General features: G+C 37.5%; 1 protein-coding gene across 1 annotated transcript; it reads right to left on the bottom strand.

Moving 5' to 3' along the window:
• Positions 1 to 16,112: 16,112 nt before the first annotated feature.
• Positions 16,113 to 17,375, bottom strand: LOC130463619 (uncharacterized). The gene is made up of 2 exons (XM_056832804.1): positions 16,812 to 17,375; positions 16,113 to 16,676 (listed from the first exon to the last, which is right to left on the bottom strand). Exons 1-2 carry the CDS (start codon positions 17,373 to 17,375, stop codon positions 16,113 to 16,115), a joined length of 1,128 nt encoding a protein of 375 aa, XP_056688782.1.
• Positions 17,376 to 19,123: the final 1,748 nt, after the last annotated feature.

Here is a 19,123-nt window from a genome sequence, read left to right as displayed (position 1 = left end):
CCCCGGCCTCTGAGTTAAAAGGTCGGTGCTTGCTTGTTGAGTTGTTGTTGCAGTTAGGGGTGTGCAGAATTTGACCGGGTCCTGAATCCGGTCCGGAACCGGACCTGAATTGTCCGGTCCGGTCCGGACCGGTAGATTCCGGACCGGACACCGGTCCTAAAAAAACAAGATTCCGGATTCAGGTCCGGACCGGACAAAAACCTGAATTTTCCGGTCTAACCCGGAAACCCGGATATATGAATATAAATGACAGTTTTTTTTACTTCCCCTCCTCAAATCCTCAACCCTAGCCGTCTCCCACTTATAGTTTGTTTCTCTCTCCTCCCCTCCCCTTCCACATCTTTCCTCTCTTCAAATCCTCCTGATTCTCACCTAGTCACAAACTCACAAAGACACAAACTAACCACCATGTTTATACCAAATCATCCTCCTCCGTGGTAAAGTCACCACAGAACAACTAATTCATGGCCGGAGCCGCACAACGACCTTCACCAACAATTTTACCACTTCAATAATAGGTTTCTCTGTCAATCTTTTCAAAATCTACAACAATGGTGTTTTCTCATGGTGGACGAAAAAATTCATATGTTTTGCTTATGGTGGCGGAGTTATTCGAATATTGTAGATCTAACAAGGTTTATAGTGGGTAATTTTGCTTCTTTAGTTGCAATTAATGTTGAATTGGAGTAGATCGGTGTATCTCTCAAATGGAAGTGCATGCTCCATTTTTCTTCTTCTTTTTTAATTTATTGCTATTTGAAGGTTTTTTTTTTTTTAATGTACATTATTTTATTTTTCTATTTAAATGTTACTCTAATTTTATGGGTACATGTATAATGATTAATGAGAAATGTAGTCAAATGGTCATTTGACAGATTCATAATGATAAAGGAAATTTTTAATTCAAAATCGGCTAAATAAAGATTCAGGTCTAACAGGTCCAAAACCGGTTTAGTCCGGAAATTTCAGGACCGGACCGGTCTAGACCGGAATAATTCCGGTCCGGACACCGGACCTATAAAATCTCATATTCCGGATCCGGTCTATTCCGGTTCCGGTCCGGACCGGACCGGTTTTGGACCTGTGCACACCCCTAGTTGCAGTAGATGCAACCCACAGTTGTTACAGGAAACTTGAGATATATGCTCGATTGCTCATGGCCGGTGTACGTACGTCTGTGGATAAATTGGCACTTCTTAGATATTAATTAGTACTAGTATTAAAGGTCTTAGCTTGAAGATGAACCTGGGCGAAACACATAGCAGGAACAACTCTGATTAATCCTTATTTCACTTTGTACGGGCCACAATAACTGTATTATTAATGGTTTCGGCCAATGAAAAATAAGATTTCTGATTTATTTTTGAATTAAAAAAATTTGAGTGCCACGTTGATATTTAATGAATTAATTACTAATATATACAACTCCATCCAAAATCAAACACCTCTAATAATTAAAAAATAAATCTAAAATAAAATTAATTTAATTAAAAGGAAAATTTGGTAATATTAATCCAACCTTTGGCCGATTTTCTTTTATTAATCCCACCTACGACATATTTTTTAATAATCCCACCTTTACTACCCGACGACTTTTATTGGGCTTAAGTGGCCGGTAATCGGTGAAAAAGTCAACGAGATGGTAATGAATTGATGATGATGACTGAATATATCGAGAGAGAGTACTGCCATGTAGAGAAATAATGCCGCTTACAACAGTTTTATGACCTGTTGGGCCCAATAAAAGTTGTTGGGTAATAAAGGTGGGATTATTAAAAAATATGTCGTAGGTGGGCTTAATAAAAGAAAATCGGTCAAAGGTTGGATTAATATTACCAAATTAAAATCAAACACTAATCTAAAATAAAATCCAATCCAAAATTAAACACGAATCCAATATTAGAGCGCCACGTAGAAAATCTAATGGTTTCGGCCAATGAAAAATAAAATTTTGAATTTATTTTTGAATTAAAAAAGTCGAGTGCCACGTAGATAAATAAATATGTGACACGTATATATGTTTATTAACTAATAACAAATATTACGCATATACAACTTCATCCAAAATCAAACACTCTAATAATTAAAAAAATGAATCTAAAAGGAAATTAAATCCAAAATCAAAAAGTAATCTAATCTAATATATAAAACATAACAGTTGGTATACATAGGAGTTTTATTTTAACTTAGCAATTTAATAGAATCCGTGCATCGCACGGGCTAAAATCTAGTTACAAATATATATGGGGGTAGCAGCTACTACCACTAAACCAAGTCCTCATTTGGTACATTAAACCTTTGTAATTAATAACTCTGTATTAAAAATTTATCCACGACACCTAAGTATCTGTATCTACTACCTTAGTTTCTGGAAATTCTTTAAACTTTGGAAAATGTGTTTAAAGTATGAAAATTTTGACCGTAAATTTTTAATATTATATACATAAAAAAGTTACAAGTAAGATCTTGTTAGATTGGTCCCGGTATGTATTTTCAGAATATTAACTTTTTATAATTTTTTCACATACGAATTGATGAAATTAAATATATTACTCCCTCCGTCTCTTTTTGTTCTTTACGTTTTCCTTTTTTGGTATTTCAAAATGTTTTTTACATTTCCTTTTATATTATCACATAAATGACTTAATATTCTATCAAAATTTGTGACAAGTTACTATTTAAACCAATTAAATTCATTTGGTCATTTAATCTCTCACATTTTTCCATTGGGACATTAAATTTGTCTCATTTCCCAATATCAGAATTTTGATAAAAGTGAAAACATTATAAATAAACGTAATTTATCTTGTTTAAATAAAAAAATTGAGGAATCTCGATGCAAATTAATTAATCGTTAAAACGCGTGAAAAATATCAAACGTAAAGAACAAAAAGAGACGGAGGTGATAAGGATTGACCGAGTAAAGGTCAAGCCTTTATTATCTTGTAAATATTCTAGGAGTTAGTTTCCTATAATCTAGCTATAGTTATCTTATTATTGTAACAGCTTTGTGCAAAACCTAGAGGCGTACCCTAGCTTGTAATTAGTTATATATACTTGCTGAATCAATGAGAATAATCATCCCTTCTCTATCTATTTTCTACATGGTATCAGATTCTTGATCCATTAATCAAAACCTCCCTCCTCTCAACAATGACTACCAACGACACTCCCTCTTATCAAATTCCAAATGGTGCTGACCCTACCAAACCTCTTACCTTTCTCAATATCCATAACACAATCAAACTCACTCCCACAAATTATCTATCGTGGAAGATGCAAGTCGAGGCGATACTCGTTGGTCATGACTTATTCAAGTTCATTGATGGTACTCTTGCTTGCCCTTCTGCTGTTCTAACCACTGATGGTGTAGAGGGTCCAAACCCCGACTTCTCTTTTTGGACCAGACAAGACAGGCTTCTGTTTGGTGCACTAGTCGGTACCCTTTCTCAAACCCTCATACCGCTTGTCTCTCAGGCCATAACATCTAAGGATATGTGGGATATCCTCGCAAGAACATATGCCCTGCCGAGCCGTGGTCATATTAAGCAGTTGAAAGACCAACTTTATCGCACCACAAAAGGTAATCGCTCTATTACTGAGTTTATGCAAGCAATCAAAGCATGTGCGGATCAATTGGCTGCTCTAGGTAAGAAAGTTGAGCCCGAGGATCTCATTGATCGTGTTCTTCTTGGTCTTGATGAGTCTTATAATTCTGTCATTGAGTCTGTCAATGCCAGGGACACACCCATCTCTTTTGAGGAACTTCATGAAAAACTTATCAACAAGGAATTAAGTCTCCAACAACACCGCACTGAACCAAACATGCCGGCATCCGTGTTTGCTGCCACCACTAGGAATCAAGGTCGTAGTAACTATGGCCGTTCCAGTGGCTCAGGTATTCTTCCAAACCTCAATTCTAGTACTCCCTCGAAGTACCAACCTCGTCCTTATTTGGGTAAGTGTCAATGGTGTCGCGAACAAGGGCATGTTGTTTCTCAATGCCCGGTCTTTACTCAAAGGTTTCCTAATATTACTCCACCTCCCTTTAACACCAACCGTACCTCCTACACCAATCAGAAACCGCACCCACCTCAGGCACATATGGCTAATGTTGCTGCCTCCTCCTCCTCTTCCTGGTTGTTGGACAGTGGTGCCTCGCATCACGTCACGAATGATCTCAACAACCTTTCCTTGCATACTCCTTATGATGGTACTGAAGAGCTAATTATTGGTGATGGTACGGGCCTTAAAATCTCTCATATTGGTTCTCTTTTCATCTCTCATTTATCCTCCACTATAACACTCAATAATGTTCTTTATGTTCCATCTATGTCACGTAATGTCATCTCTATTTCCCAATTATGCAATGACAATAATGCCTCTATTGAATTCTTACCATTTTCTTTTGTTGTGAAGGATCTCAAAACGGGGGTATCTCTCTTCCAGGGTCCGGTTAAGTCAGGAGTATATGAGTTCAAGTCCATTCTTCCTCAAGTCTTCACAAGCGCAAAAATAGAGTCACTTAATTGGCATCACCGATTAGGCCATCCATCTCAAAAAGCGTTTAGGCATCTTATTTCCAGAAATTTCATTAATGTTTCTAGTATTTCTACTTTAGATTGTAATTCTTGTGCTTGCAATAAAAGTCATCAACTTCCATTTCACATCTCTTCAATCTCCTCTTCTGCCCCTCTACAATATATTTACACTGACCTGTGGACATCCCCCCTTTATTCTCATGATGGATACAAATATTATGTAATTTTTGTAGATCACTTTACTAAATATATTTGGCTATATCCTCTCAAACTAAAATCGGATACTAAACATGTTTTTATTCGATTTAAGGCTTTAGTCGAAAAATATTTTAAACTACCTCTAATCACCCTTTACTCAGATAATGGTGGTGAATATGATGCCTTAAAAAACTATCTCTCCATTGATGGCATTTCTCGTCTAACAACCCCTCCTCATACTCCTCAACACAATGGGTTCACTGAGAGACGTCATAGGCATATTGTAGAAACTTTCCTATCTCTTCTTACTCATGCTAAAATGCCTCTTGAGTATTGGTCAAATGCATGTGCTACGGCTGTTTATTTGATTAATCGTCTTCCAACTCCAACATTAAAGAATGCCTCACCTTATTCCAAACTTTTTGGAATTGAACCTAACTATACCAAACTAAGAAGCTTTGGTTGTCTATGCTACCCTTGGTTAAAACCATATACTAAACACAAATTAGACCCAAAATCCACCCCTTGTGTGTTTGTTGGCTACTCTTCAACTCAAAGTGCTTACTACTGTCTAGACCCTAAAACGTATAAAATATATACTTCTAGGCATGTGCATTTTAATGAGAATAAATTTCCGTTTTCTGAAATTACCCAACAAACTCAATCTCTTCCACGTCTTCTAGATGAATGGTGTCCACTCTCATTATCTATTCTAACGTCAACTCCTCAACCTAATACACCTAATACACCTACTGCCTCTATCTCTCAAACCCCTCCACACTCTCCTCTCACTCCTCCCTTGGACATGCTAAGTCCAACTACAACACTACATTCCGCTGCCCACTCCTCCTCAACACCACAATCTGCCTCTCAAATAAATGCTCTCTCCTCACCATCTACTTTTCCACCCACCTCACAAAATACCGACATACAACCTCCTCCGCAGCCACATTATATTACCCGGCTCGTGAATGGTATTAGGAAACCTATTGAGAAACTTAATCTTAGTGCTACAGTTACCACAAAGGACACAACAAAGGATACAATACCTAAGACTATAGCACAAGCTCTTAAAAGCCCGGTTTGGCGGAAAGCTATGGATGAAGAAATGTCCGCAATTGTTCGCAATAAGACATGGGAGCTCGTTCCACCTTCAACCTCACAAAATGTTGTTGGCTGTAAGTGGATTTTCAGAATAAAGAAAGACAAAGATGGGCATATTACTAAGTACAAAGCTCGATATGTTGCAAGGGGGTTAATCAAAGACCAGGTATTGACTACAGTGAGACGTTCAGTCCAGTTGTTAAACCAGCCACGGTCCGTTTAGTACTCTCTCTTGCAGTTTCTCAAGGTTGGCCGCTCCGCCAACTGGATATCAATAATGCATTCTTGCAAGGGACACTGAGTGAGGAAGTCTATACCATTCAACCTCCTGGTTATGGTGATCCAAAATTTCCAGATTACGTATGCAAATTGAACAAGGCATTATATGGCTTAAAACAAGCCCCGAGGGCCTGGTACAAGGAATTACAACAATATGTGCTCAATCAGGGATTTAAAAACACTATTTCAGATACTTCATTATTCACTTTACATACTAATAGTGCCACTATTTATCTCTTGGTCTATGTAGATGACATAATTGTAACCAGCAATGCTCCTGCAGTTCTTGAAGATTTTGTTACCCAACTATCTTCACGCTTCTCTCTCAAAGACTTAGGTGTCTTATCATACTTCTTGGGTGTGGAGGTTATGCAACATCCTAAAGGGCTATTCTTGAGTCAAAAGCGCGCAGTACATTGAGGACATCTTGTGCAAGGCAAATATGGAAGAAGCTAAGCCCGTTGCAACTCCTCTCGCAACTCATCCTCCATTGACACTTCATGGTACATTACTCTCCGATCCCACTGAGTATCGGACCATCATTGGAAGTCTACAATACTTGAGCTTAACAAGGCCTGACGTTGCCTTTACGGTGAACAAGTTAGCACAGTATATGCAACGTCCAACCGAGGTTCACATGCAAGCTCTACGTCGACTACTACGTTACCTCCATGGCACCACACACATGGGATTAACCATTCATAAAGACTCTCCTCTCACTATACATGCTTACTCTGACTCAGACTGGGCTCGTGACAAAGACGACTTTATTTCCACAACTGCATACATTGTTTATTTGGGCAAAAATCCAATCTCTTGGACATCAAAGAAGCAACGTACTCGAGCACGGTCTTCCACTGAGGCTGAGTATAGAGCTGTAGCAAATGCAGCAGCAGAACTACTATGAGTACGCAATTTATTTACTGAATTATGTTGCAAAATTACAAAAGCACCTGTGATATATTGCGATAATGCCGGAGCAACATATGTTAGTGCCAATCCCGTTTTCCACTCGAAAATGAAGCACTTAGGCTTGGATTACCACTTTGTGAGGGAAAATGTGCAATCTGGACTGCTCCGGGTGGCTTACATTTCTACCAACGATCAACTCGCTGATGCTTTAACCAAGCCACTGTAACACCCCGACAATTCCCGTTTTCTAAAATAACCCTTTTATAAATATAACTATAGAGAATTATCAAAGTATTATCGCCCGTGTGAAAACGTAACGGCTTATTCAGAATTTTGCAGCGGAAAACATAAAACTAACTTTTAGGTTTATAAATAATCGATTACATATTAAGTTCAAAAACCAATTAACGAAAATAAGGAATTACGAATAGTACGACAAATTTCAAGTCCAAATTAACAAATTAAATCACTTAATTAAACAAATATAACTACAAGCTCTCTAATCCCGATCCCAATGATGCATCATCTTCAAACCTGTAGATGGGCAACGCTTATTGATCCTTAGAGACTGCTCACCAAAGATGGGTCATCACAGGATCAATAAGGCATAGCCATGATCAACACACACAAACAAAGCACGTAATCAGCAAAGCTGGGTACTACATACTAAAACAATAATAATCCTAACATGATACTATTAAACGATCAATCCTAACATGACACTAATGAACATAAATAAGGGCAGACAAAGCATGATAATCTGACGACCATACTTAACTAGACTAGGCTAGACTGGACTAGACTTTTATAACAATAATATTATTTTAATTGAAATAGGCAATGGACCGAGTTTTCTAGCTAGACGAGGTACGGGCGCGACTCCGTAACCTCAGTGACCTGCGATATCGAGGAACGTTTGACTGAAAATAGGACGCGGTGATCAATCCGGTCCGAATGAAAGGCCATGGGCTACCACCATGAACCCCAACTCCTGTTTGTCCGTCACTTTAGACGTGCACAGTCTAAAGCTATTGCTACTCAGTTTCACTTTACATGATTTACAAATTGACACCCTGTTATGACTCAACAATCACATAAGGCATGCAACTCACATTTATTTATAACTGTTTTTATCTTGGAATTGAGTAAGTGATCACAAGGCATCAAACAAGACTCATTCCAATTAACTCCAATCTTTTCTTTAATACTGATCAACCCCTGAATATGGGTATAAGGTTTCAACTTACTAAATAAGGTCCTCCGCCCTCATAAAGTAGTGAAAAGCTAAAAGGGAACAACAATTAACTGATCTGAATTATATACTAAATAATCTAGTGTTCCCAATCAAACATGTTTGCATCAATCTTCCATACTAACATGTTATAATCCTCAAAATGCAATAAAGGTTTAATATGTTCATCCAACAGTATCAAACATGCAATTTCAACCTGACTAAGTTAATCAATAACATTAACATAACCAAGTTCATCAACAATTCAACATGGTTTCAACAATTAGCACACATTCCAAGCACACAGGTATGTACGTACCTTGTGTAAACAAACTGATAGGCCACTTTAACACTTTCAAAAGTCGCCTAAAGAGAATTCTCCGCCTAAAACAACCAACAAGTAATCCCAATCAACTTCTAGTCATTGGCAACCATAATTAAAGCATTCTAAACGTATCCTAAACATATTTAGAGCTTTCCCCAATATCAAAACTTAAACATTTGCTTTCCTAGCATCATAATTATTGAACTAGTGATTGAAATTCGTTGAAAACTTTTGCAAACATCGTACTTTAAATTTTCAGCAATATAAATTCATTTAAAAGCTTCCCCAAGGTCAACCTACGTTCCTAGTATCTCAAAACAATCAATTCAATAATCCATACTCAACCTATCATGATTAATAATTATAAAAACCTTGAATTTCATACTTTAAACAATCAAAAACCAATATTTCGATGTAATTAGATAATCTGAAAATTAATAACTTTATTATAAAATTCATATAATCTCAAATTTATAATTTAAATCACAAAACCCATAACTTTAATTCAATAAAACATAATTCAAGTTAATAAATTATGATTAAGCCCTAATCTTAATTTTAATTAATCAAAACTGAAAATTAATTCGTTTTTAATCTCAACATCAAATCTGAAAATCACATTTACCATAAAAATTATAAATTTAATTTAAGAACATAATCTAAATTAACAAACTTAAATTTAAAATAATTAGTTACTTAGGGTTTAAGAAAGTAACCAATTCAAGGAGGAGGAGAGAGAGTTGGCCGGCGGACAGAGGTGGCTTGCGGCAGGGCTGAGCGACGGCGGCACACGGTGGTGCTACCTGCGGTGGCTGCGCGAATGAGTGGTGGTCAGCCACAATCAGTTGAATACACAACCACAACAAAAGAATGAAATAGAAAAGAGAAAGGGAGGAGAGAACTACCGCGCAAGGTGGACGGCGAGGGCGCAGGGCGGCGGTTACAGCCAGGCTACGAATGCTCGGCGCGGTGGTGATGCTGTGCGAAACAAAAATCGGTTGAGGAGGAGAGCAAGAAACGAACGAGTGGAGAAGAAGCAAAAAGGAAAAAGGAAGGAGGAGTTACCGGCGGCGGCTGGGCAACCGCAAGGTCGACGGTGAGGAGAGCAGGAGGTGGACGGCAGCGAGAGGGAGGGAGTTCTTGAGGGTTTGAAATCCACGTGAAAGTGAAAGAGAAGGGAAGGGGTTTGGGTTTTTTTTTTTTTTTTTTTTTTTTGCTTTTCACGTGAAATAGAAAGAGGAGGGAGTAAAGAATTTGAGTTTTTGTTATTTGGGCTTTATCAATTTGGGCTAGAACTAGGATTGAGTTTAAGTATTTGAATCCAAAACCAATTAGGATTGTTTTCCAAAATTCAAACGGTTTTCGCAATTCGATTTCTTTTCAACAAAAAGTTCTAAAACTATTTTAATTTCATAAATCGTTGAAATATTTAAAACGTATAAAAATAAATATTCGTTACTTAAATATTTATTTCAAAATTCGTAAATTCTATTTTAATATAATTACTTATATGTTAAAATATATTAATAAAATGTATAAAATTACGGGGGATTACAGCCACTACCCCGGACCACGTTTACCTCCTTGGTTCGCAAAATTGGTCTCTCTTGTTGGCCGACCATTTTGAGAGGGCGTGATAAGGATTGACCGAGTAAAGGTCAAGCCTTTATTATCTTGTAAATATTCTAGGAGTTAGTTTCCTATAATCTAGCTATAGTTATCTTATTATTGTAACAGCTTTGTGCAAAACCTAGAGGCGTACCCTAGCTTGTAATTAGTTATATATACTTGCTGAATCAATGAGAATAATCATCCCTTCTCTATCTATTTTCTACAGGAGGGAGTAGTAGTTAAATATTGCATTGGAGTCCGTGTGAATAGTAATTATAAAGAAGTTTATGAAACGGAGGTAGTAATTAACAACATCCGATGGTCCTTCCTCGATTGTAATTAATAAATTGGAGTTTATTGATAATTGAACAAGCAGTATCGAACTGCTTCTCTCTCAGTTTGATCAAGGAATTAATCGATAGATGTATTTCCTCCATGGGGCGGTTTTGTGGTTGATTAATGGTGCAACTAGCTATGCAAGAAGCTAAGGAGTAGCATATAATTAAAGAAACATTAATTCCCAACAAATTAAGAAGCTAGGTTGGTTGCTACTTGGTAGGCTATTAGGATACTACGGAGTACTTCGCAGGATAGTTGGTGAAGACGTCTTAGCTTAGCAGTTGGCAACCCAAACGGGCCAGCAGAGAGTTTTGGCAACCCGAGTGGGCCAGCAGAGAGTTTTGGCAACCCGAATGGGCCAGCTTCGAGTATTCAACTCTCTGCTGGCTGCTGCAGGACCAACTTTACAAGAATTCCATTTTTCTCCTTCATCCCATCTTCGTTTTGACCAAAAACCCAACAATTCGTCTATTAACTAAATGATTTTAGGTTCAGCCAGATCATACTAAATATGAACTACTCTTATCCATTGTCGCATCTTAAGTGTTGCTAAAGAGTGACATGCGCACGAAGTCATGGCCAGTGTTGTAAGCTCAGGCTGTATATTTTTTAAAAAAGCACGACACGACAATCCCACATTAAAATTTAGTAAAATTAGTCTTAGACACGAAGGCCCGACACGACACGACATGAGGGCACATGTACCTGGACTGCGCATGAGTCGCGCGCCTTTTTAAAATTTTCGGCGCGAAAAGAGGGCACGTGGGATTGAACTGTGCCGGAGCCCCACCCTTTAAATTTTTCGTCACGGCCACGGCCATCTTTAGGACTACGACTCTGTTTGGCAACACTAGCTGAAATTGGGCTGAAACTGATAAGGTAGCTGAAACTGATAAGGTAGTACCTGAAACTGATAAGGTGCTGAAACTGATAAGGTAGCTGTTTGTATTGTCTGTTTGGTAGAATAAGTAACTAAAATTTTTAGTAGTTTAATTAACATTCTATATATTTTGACATCTATAATTATTATTTTTGTAAAAATAATAAAATAAATATACAAATTTTCCTCCAATGTTTTATTTATGTTTTTTTTTTTGGACACAAGATAAAAATACAAGAAACTAAAAAGAACTAAAACATACTAGCCACTGGGAGTTGGCATGACCACAGTAGCCGAGGCAAGTTGAGTTGCATCTCTTGCTGCCATTTATATCGGGTCGTGACTCGTGAGCAGACTTATAGAGTTATAGATCATACACTTGTTTAAATCCTTGCCATTTTGAATGATGTCTTGAATAGTCCAAGTAAGGTGAATGTCCGAAATTATTTTTTCGTGCAAGTAAACCTTTTATTAGGGGGTTTATCAAATTATTTAGGATTTTATTATCATTTTTTTTAAAAGAAGCTAATAATTTCAGGAGCTGAAACTCAAACGTTAATCTGATTAACGTTTCAATATCAGTCATTTTTTCCACCTTATATTTTAATTCAGCTATCTGCCAAACACTCCTAATTGTTTAAGGTGACTTATCATATTAGCACCTAATGATTTAAGGTGACTGAAATAGCTTACCAAACAGACCCTACGTAAGCATCAAGGTTTAAGAGAAATATAGATCTAATACATGACAAATTGAATCAAATAAAGGTTTCCTTCATCAAAACTACGGTCGTTGAATAGATTTGCAATGTAGAACTGTAGGAAGTAATACTGCAAAATCTGATACCGTCTCATAACTGAACGGTCTCATAATAACTGGACCGTCATTACGTCTTGGCCGCGCACGTGCCACGAACCAGCCGGACGGGCGGCGGTGGCGCACGTGGGGATGTCCCCTTCTAGCCCACACCACTTGGGAAGTACTTCAAAGTATAAACATTACTTCCCTATATTTAAACAAAGGGAAAAGTTTGTTTTCTTTCCATGTGGGACAAAACCCTTTTCTTTAAATACTCCACTTGAAAAGCCTACTTTTCATTTCTACCAATGTGGGACATTTTCACAATATGGTAAAACTCTTTCTTTGCATTATTTCCAACAAGAACGTCTCTCGTATATAACGCTGGAACATGCAACATTTTGAGAGAGAGAGAGTCGATCTAATGATTTGTTGTAGCCGCGAGGATGATTTCCAATTGATTCATCTGAATGTACTTGAAAAATTGATATATGTTGCGATCCCCCATAAAACTTTATCAACGGATCAATTCTACGTAAATCCACTGCGAGTGAACGACAAACCAAACATACTAAAACTAACTCCACTATAGGAAGACTAACGAACAAGGACGAATTCCGCTCATATGGTGAAAATTTATTCAATTTAAGAGACAAAAGATAAATTAATTGAAGACAATGGGTTGGAAGTAGTCTAATTTCTCGACTTACGCCGGCCAAGAAAATGAACCCCCGGAAAGAGAGAAAGAAAGAGAGAATAAGGCTATAACTATAAACATTTGGTAGGTTTATTGTTAACTTGCACACTTCACATGACTCGTGTTAAACTCTGGAAAGTGTAAGGAGTACTACACTCCATAATTAACGATATGACCCGGCCCTAAAGGCAAAATCTCACTTTAATTAGATCTTCACTGGGTGGAAGACTGTAAGAGTATCTATTTGGTCTTTTTTATAATTAAATAAGGTTTGGTATTATTCGTAATTGTAGTTTATGATGGTGTGAAAAGAAAAGACTAATGAAATAGGAATCCCTCGTGATTCTTGTGTAATCCCAAGTATAGTCTATAGTTAATGAACGTACGACTTAAAAATTAAAAATGATGTGCAATCATGAAATTGAATAATTGAGTAATCTAAGAGGTGCACATCTCACATTATACAAAAAAAACATATGTAGTATATTTTTTTAATGTTAAGGAAAAGGGGACCACCTGTGTAAGAAAATAATGTAATCTTTTAAGTGTGTTAAAATGTAAAAGGTGTCGGATTTGAATAATACGCGTCATCACATGATTTTACGGTGGTATTATACTCATATAAACCATAAATGAAAATGCATATGCTATTGTAGATATTTGTTACTTTTATGTAGTTACTCCCTCCGTCCTAGTTAAAATGTCTCTTTAAAATCCCCTAACTCTTACAGAAGAGAAGGATGAGTATATTGAGTATGTGTGGTTTACCATCGTTCTACACGAGAAGGTTATTCGTATCAAATTAATAACTTGTTTTTTAACCATATAATCAAATTCCTCCAAAATGATAACAATAGCTGCAACTTAACCAATTTATCCATTTAATTAGTTAACTAAATACTTAAATGTACTTGTCAAATATATACACTCAACTGTCAAAATGCATGGATATTTATTTTTTCCCTTATGCGTATATACTCTGATCCCTCCGTTTTAAAATGATGTTTCAATTTTAAATTTTGACATTATTCATAATGAATGGAATATTCTAAATTCTCCAACATATAAGCAAAAACATATTTATGTGGAGTCTTATAATACCAACTTTCATAATTTATTTTCAAATATACTGCATTTGTTCCTTAAAGTTCTTTACATTTACTATTTGCACGGACTCTATGCAATATTTAACCATTAATATATCTAATGCTATATGTGATTTTCTTTTTTAAAACATGATATCTCAAAATACATACCAAGACTAATCTGACAACATCTTACATGACAAGGTTTTGAGGTACTCCCTCCGTTTCATTTTGTTTGTTACGTTTGGACTTTTGCACGTTTATTAAAGTATAACAAAGATTCTTTTTCTTTTTTATTAAAAAAATAAACCAAAATAAAATCTCAATCCACTAATCACTACAACAACCAATAAGATTGTTTTATTTATCAAAATGAACCAATAATTTATAATCACAAAGATTGCTAACTTAACATACTTGGGAAATTGTAGAGAAATTTAATGAGTTGAAAAAATTAGACCAATTAGAATTAAAAGTTGGCACAAAAAATGACAATATAATAAGTTTATAAAAGGAAATATTCTCCCATATAACAAACATTGTGAAACACCCTAAAAGGAATACGTAACAAACATTTTGAAACGGAGGGAGTATATAATAGTGACAATTTACGGTCAAAGTTTTTATACTTTAGACCTACTCCCTCCGTCTCTTTTTGTTTTTTACGTTTCCTTTTTTGGTGTTTCAAAATGTTCTTTAAATTTCCTTTTATATTATCACATAAATGATTTAATATTCTATCAAAATTTGTACCCAATTATTATATTAACCAATTAAATCAATTGAGTCATTTAATCCCTCGCACTTTTCCATAAAGACATTAACTTTTTCTCATTTTCCCCATATCAGAATTTTGATAAGAGTGAAAACATTATAAATAAACGTAATTTTCCTCGTTTACATGAAAAACTTAGAAGAATCTCAATGCACATTACACTACAAGAAATTGTAGTATTAACGATGGGAAATCCCGTCGCGAAAGGCCAATAATCGTTGATTAACGACGGGATTTCCTGTCGCGAACCCGTCATAAAAGGGGGTCGTCGTTAATAGAAATCCCGTCGTAAATTCATCGTAAACCCGTCGTAAAAGACATTTGCGACGGTTATTCCCGTCATTGTTTGGTTGTTAGCTCCGTCGCAAAAGGCTTTTGCGACGGGATTTTTGACCCATCGTAATTAGGTTGTCGTTAAATATACAAATTCTTGTAGTGTTAATTAGTCGTTAAAACGCGTGTAAAATACCAAACGTAAAAAACAAAAAGAGACGGAAGAAGTATATTCCAAGGCGTAAATAACTTTTAGGAATAGAGGTAGTAGAATATAGTTATCGATATTAGTAATGGTCAAAAGTGTGCATTTTATAACACTTTACAATTCATATAGAGATACATGTTTAGGGAAAAAGTACATATACATATGTAAACAGTGACGGACCCGGAATTATTGGTCAGGCCGGGGTGGCAGGGAAAGTCATACGAGAGATTGCTAATGCATAATTATTATTATCGGATAAAATAGAAGGGTAACTTGTAGCTTTTTTTCATGATATCATAACCGTGTACTCCGTAGTTGATTGTGGCACCACAAAAGTTCAAATTATTGAGAATTTTTTTTAAAAAAATATGATAAAATAAGAATTGAAGGAAATTTTTTGTTCCTTATATAAGTGAATTGTTTTTATTTAAAACCGTAGTCCAATTACATATGTAAAAATTAGTAAGAACTATGAAGTATACAGAGGTACAAAATGAAAAAAAAAAAAAAAAAACAAGGGCCAGTTTGTTACAACTGGTTGTCTAACCCTAGATCGATCAACTAACAAAGTTGCTTCATTTTGCCTAGAAACCACTTGCGCCATTTTGCAACCTATATTAATATTAGATTAGGTTCCGTGCATGCACGGATTTTCAAAAATTATTATTTGACCATTGTTTATATATACTCCGTAGAATTTTCAACTTAAATATTTATCCCTTTTTTTTTTTTGATAATTTGAGGGTCTTTTATTACTTCAACGGTACCAAGTACATGAATACAAAGAGGCTGCGCTCTGCTTATAGTGTCTGAAAGCTAAAATCTCCTTATCAGGCTTATTGTATCATGAACATTTTACATCCATGCTATGAATTCATCACTCCTTGTGAGGCCTCGTTTAGCCATTGAATCAGCCACCATATTTGACTCTCTACTTTTATAGACTATCTCTACCCCATTCCCATTCTTCATTGAGCAACGTATGAAATTGATGATGAAGTTAAGGTTCCATGGCCCCTTGCTCCTACCATTGCACCAAAGTACCGCGTTCGCCGAATCAGATTCTACTATGAGTTTTCTGTGCTTCACCATCTCAAGGCCCAATGATATTTTAACGGCTCTATAAATGGCAAACGTTTCCGCATGATTGGTCTCCATGAATGGTATTGGGCTTGAGAAGAGGCACTTAAACTCTCCATGGTGATTCCTCAAAACACCACCAATTGCTGATTTGGATTCATTAGGTTTCAAGGAGGCGTCCACATTCCATTTGAATGAGTAGGGGGGAGGAGGGAGCCATAATTGCTTTGGCGCTGCTATAAGTTGAGTGTGTAATCCTGATCGTTGGGGTTCCCAGTTGAGGCACTTCGGTTCTCTGATTATATCAGTCAAGCTGTATGGAAACTCATCCCCCCATCCCTTGATCCACCAACTAAGTCGCGACAGAACTAACTCTTGTAGGTGCGGGGTGGAGCATGAGACATTTTCGAATCATCTGTTGTTACGTTCGCGCCATATAGTCCAAAGAATAATAAAGAATCTAGCTTTCCATACCTTCTTAAAGAATGCCCCGCATTTTGGGTGAGCCCATTGGTTATAAGCTTCCTGAACGGAGGGGGGCATGCACCAGTGTAGGTGCCATATATTAAGCCACCAACACCATATGTCTCGAGCTATTGAGCAGTGCAAAAACAGGTGCTGACATGATTCAAGGGTTGAGTTGCATAAACTGCACGCAGATGTTGTTGGGCCTATAATACCAAGGTGGCAAAGTTTGTCCTTGGTGTTGAGCTTTCCTTGGAGGGTGAGCCAAACGAAGATTTCAACCCGATATGGCACTAGGCCCTTCCAGATCCCCGTGAAATTCTTGTGAGGGAAGTTTGGCTCACTTTTAGCGAGTTCAAAGCTGAATGATTTAACTGAGAAGCACCCCTTTTTGCTTGGTGCCCATATGAAAGTGTCAAGGTCTCCTGGGGATAAGCTAACCCCACTGAGGAGTTGCAACAGGTTGTGTAAATCTTGATTGTCTCTAACACGAAGTGGTCTAGCCCAACTGAGTGTCCATTTCCACTGAAGGCCATCCCAGAAGCAGTTAGAAGCCACGGTTGCATTTTTCATATTGTTGATGAGGAATAGTCTTGGGTAAATTGATTTGAGAGGGCTGATCCCAATCCAAACATCATGCCAAAAGAGAGTATTTTGACCATCTCCAACCTTCTTACGGATCAATGAATGCAGCATTGCTTTTGATCGTGGGTGCGAGAGAAGTGTGGCATATGTTTCTCCAAGTACCACCTTGTTTTGGGGGATGGAGATCAAGTATTGTAAATGTTGGGCCATACTTATACTTTTCCTGCACTAGAGTACGCCACAAAGGTTGGGTTTCACTTAACAGCCTCCATACCCATTTGGCTAGCAGAGCCAAGTTTTTGTGATTCACATTGCCAATGTTCAGGCCACCCAGACTCTTTGGAGCTTCAATAGCGTGCCACACAATGGGTGGGAGCCGCTTCCTCTCTTGATCACCTCCCCATAGGAAATTTCTTTGCAGGCTTCTTATCCTCTCGATTACTCCCTTTGGAGCTGGGAACAAAGACATATAGTAAAGGGGCAAGCTTGAGAGGCAAGCTTTAACAAGTGTTGCTCGACCCCCAAGCGACAATAAGCTTCCTTTCCATGAGGCAAGTTTCCTCCTCATTCGGTCAAGAATAGGTTCCCACATTTTAATACGGGACATATTTCCCCCAATTGGGAGGCCTAGGTACTTGAATGGTAAAGAATCAACTTTACATAATAGTGAACTCGCTGCTTCCTGTAGCCAAGGTGCGTCCACATTGACCCCATAAATGGAGCTTTTGTGGAAGTTGATTTGTAAGCAAGAGGCTAATTGGAACAATATGAGTGTCTTTTTAATGTTCAGCAGAGAGTGTAGATTAGGGGTACAGAATATTAAGGTGTCTTCCGCGTACTGCAAATGCGAGACCTTAGATCCGTTCCTACATATTTCGATGCCTTCCCAAAGATTAAGAGATACGGCTTTTTGAAACAGTAGGTTTAGAGGCTCCACTGCTAGGTTGAATAGGAATGGTGATAGTGGGTCGCCTTGTCTAAGACCTCGTTGGAGTTTGAAGGTATCCGAAGGTGAGCCATTGATAAGGACTGACGCCGATGCCGACGTAACACAGGAACTAATCCATTGGCGCCATCGTGGAGGAAATTTCATTTCCTCTAGTACCCAATCCAAATAGCCCCACGAGATGCTGTCAAAGGCTTTATGGAAGTCCAATTTAAGGAGAACTGCTTTGGTTTTATTCCTTTTACAAGAGTCGATGATTTCAGTAGCAATGAGTGCTCCATCGAGAATTTGCCGACCTTTGATGAAGCTGGATTGTTGAGAGCCAATAAGTGAGTCGATTGTTCCTTGGAGCCGCCGGGCCAACAATTTGGAGATGATCTTGTATAGGCACCCGACCATACTAATTGGCCGGTAGTCCTTGAAATCATTGGGGTTTTCAGTTTTCGGTATAAGCGCAATGAAGGCTGTGTTGCACCCTCGGGGAAGCCTTGATGTTTCCCAGAATTCATCAACCAATTCGTACACATCCGACTTAATCACCTCCCAAGCGTTTTTAACGAATGTGAAGTTGAATCCGTCTGGCACGGGCGCTTTTGAGGCATCACAAGAGGCCACTGCTTGGTCTATCTCGTCGTGAGAGAACTTCTCAACCAGTCTCGCAGCCTGTAAGCGGTCCAGGGTTTTGAATTGAAGGCCTTGGAAGAACGGCCTGTGTTGGTATTCCTCATGGAATATTTTTTTGTAAAAGTTGACAGCTTCTTGCTTAATCTCTGATGGTTCTTCTATGACT

This window comes from Spinacia oleracea, chromosome 6 (assembly GCF_020520425.1).
Source record: "Spinacia oleracea cultivar Varoflay chromosome 6, BTI_SOV_V1, whole genome shotgun sequence".
NCBI classification, from domain to species: domain Eukaryota; kingdom Viridiplantae; phylum Streptophyta; class Magnoliopsida; order Caryophyllales; family Amaranthaceae; genus Spinacia; species Spinacia oleracea.
Note: the sequence above shows the minus strand (reverse complement) of the source record. Positions and strands in the feature narration are given on the sequence as shown.

Coding starts and splice junctions, on each gene's coding strand:
- LOC130463619 (XM_056832804.1), bottom strand. CDS start 17,375: ATGAAAAATGCAACCGTGGCTTCTAACTGCTTCTGGGATGGCCTTCAG. Junction 16,677..16,811: donor GCGGGGCATTCTTTAAGAAG/GTATGGAAAGCT, acceptor TGGTGGATCAAG/GGATGGGGGGATGAGTTTCC.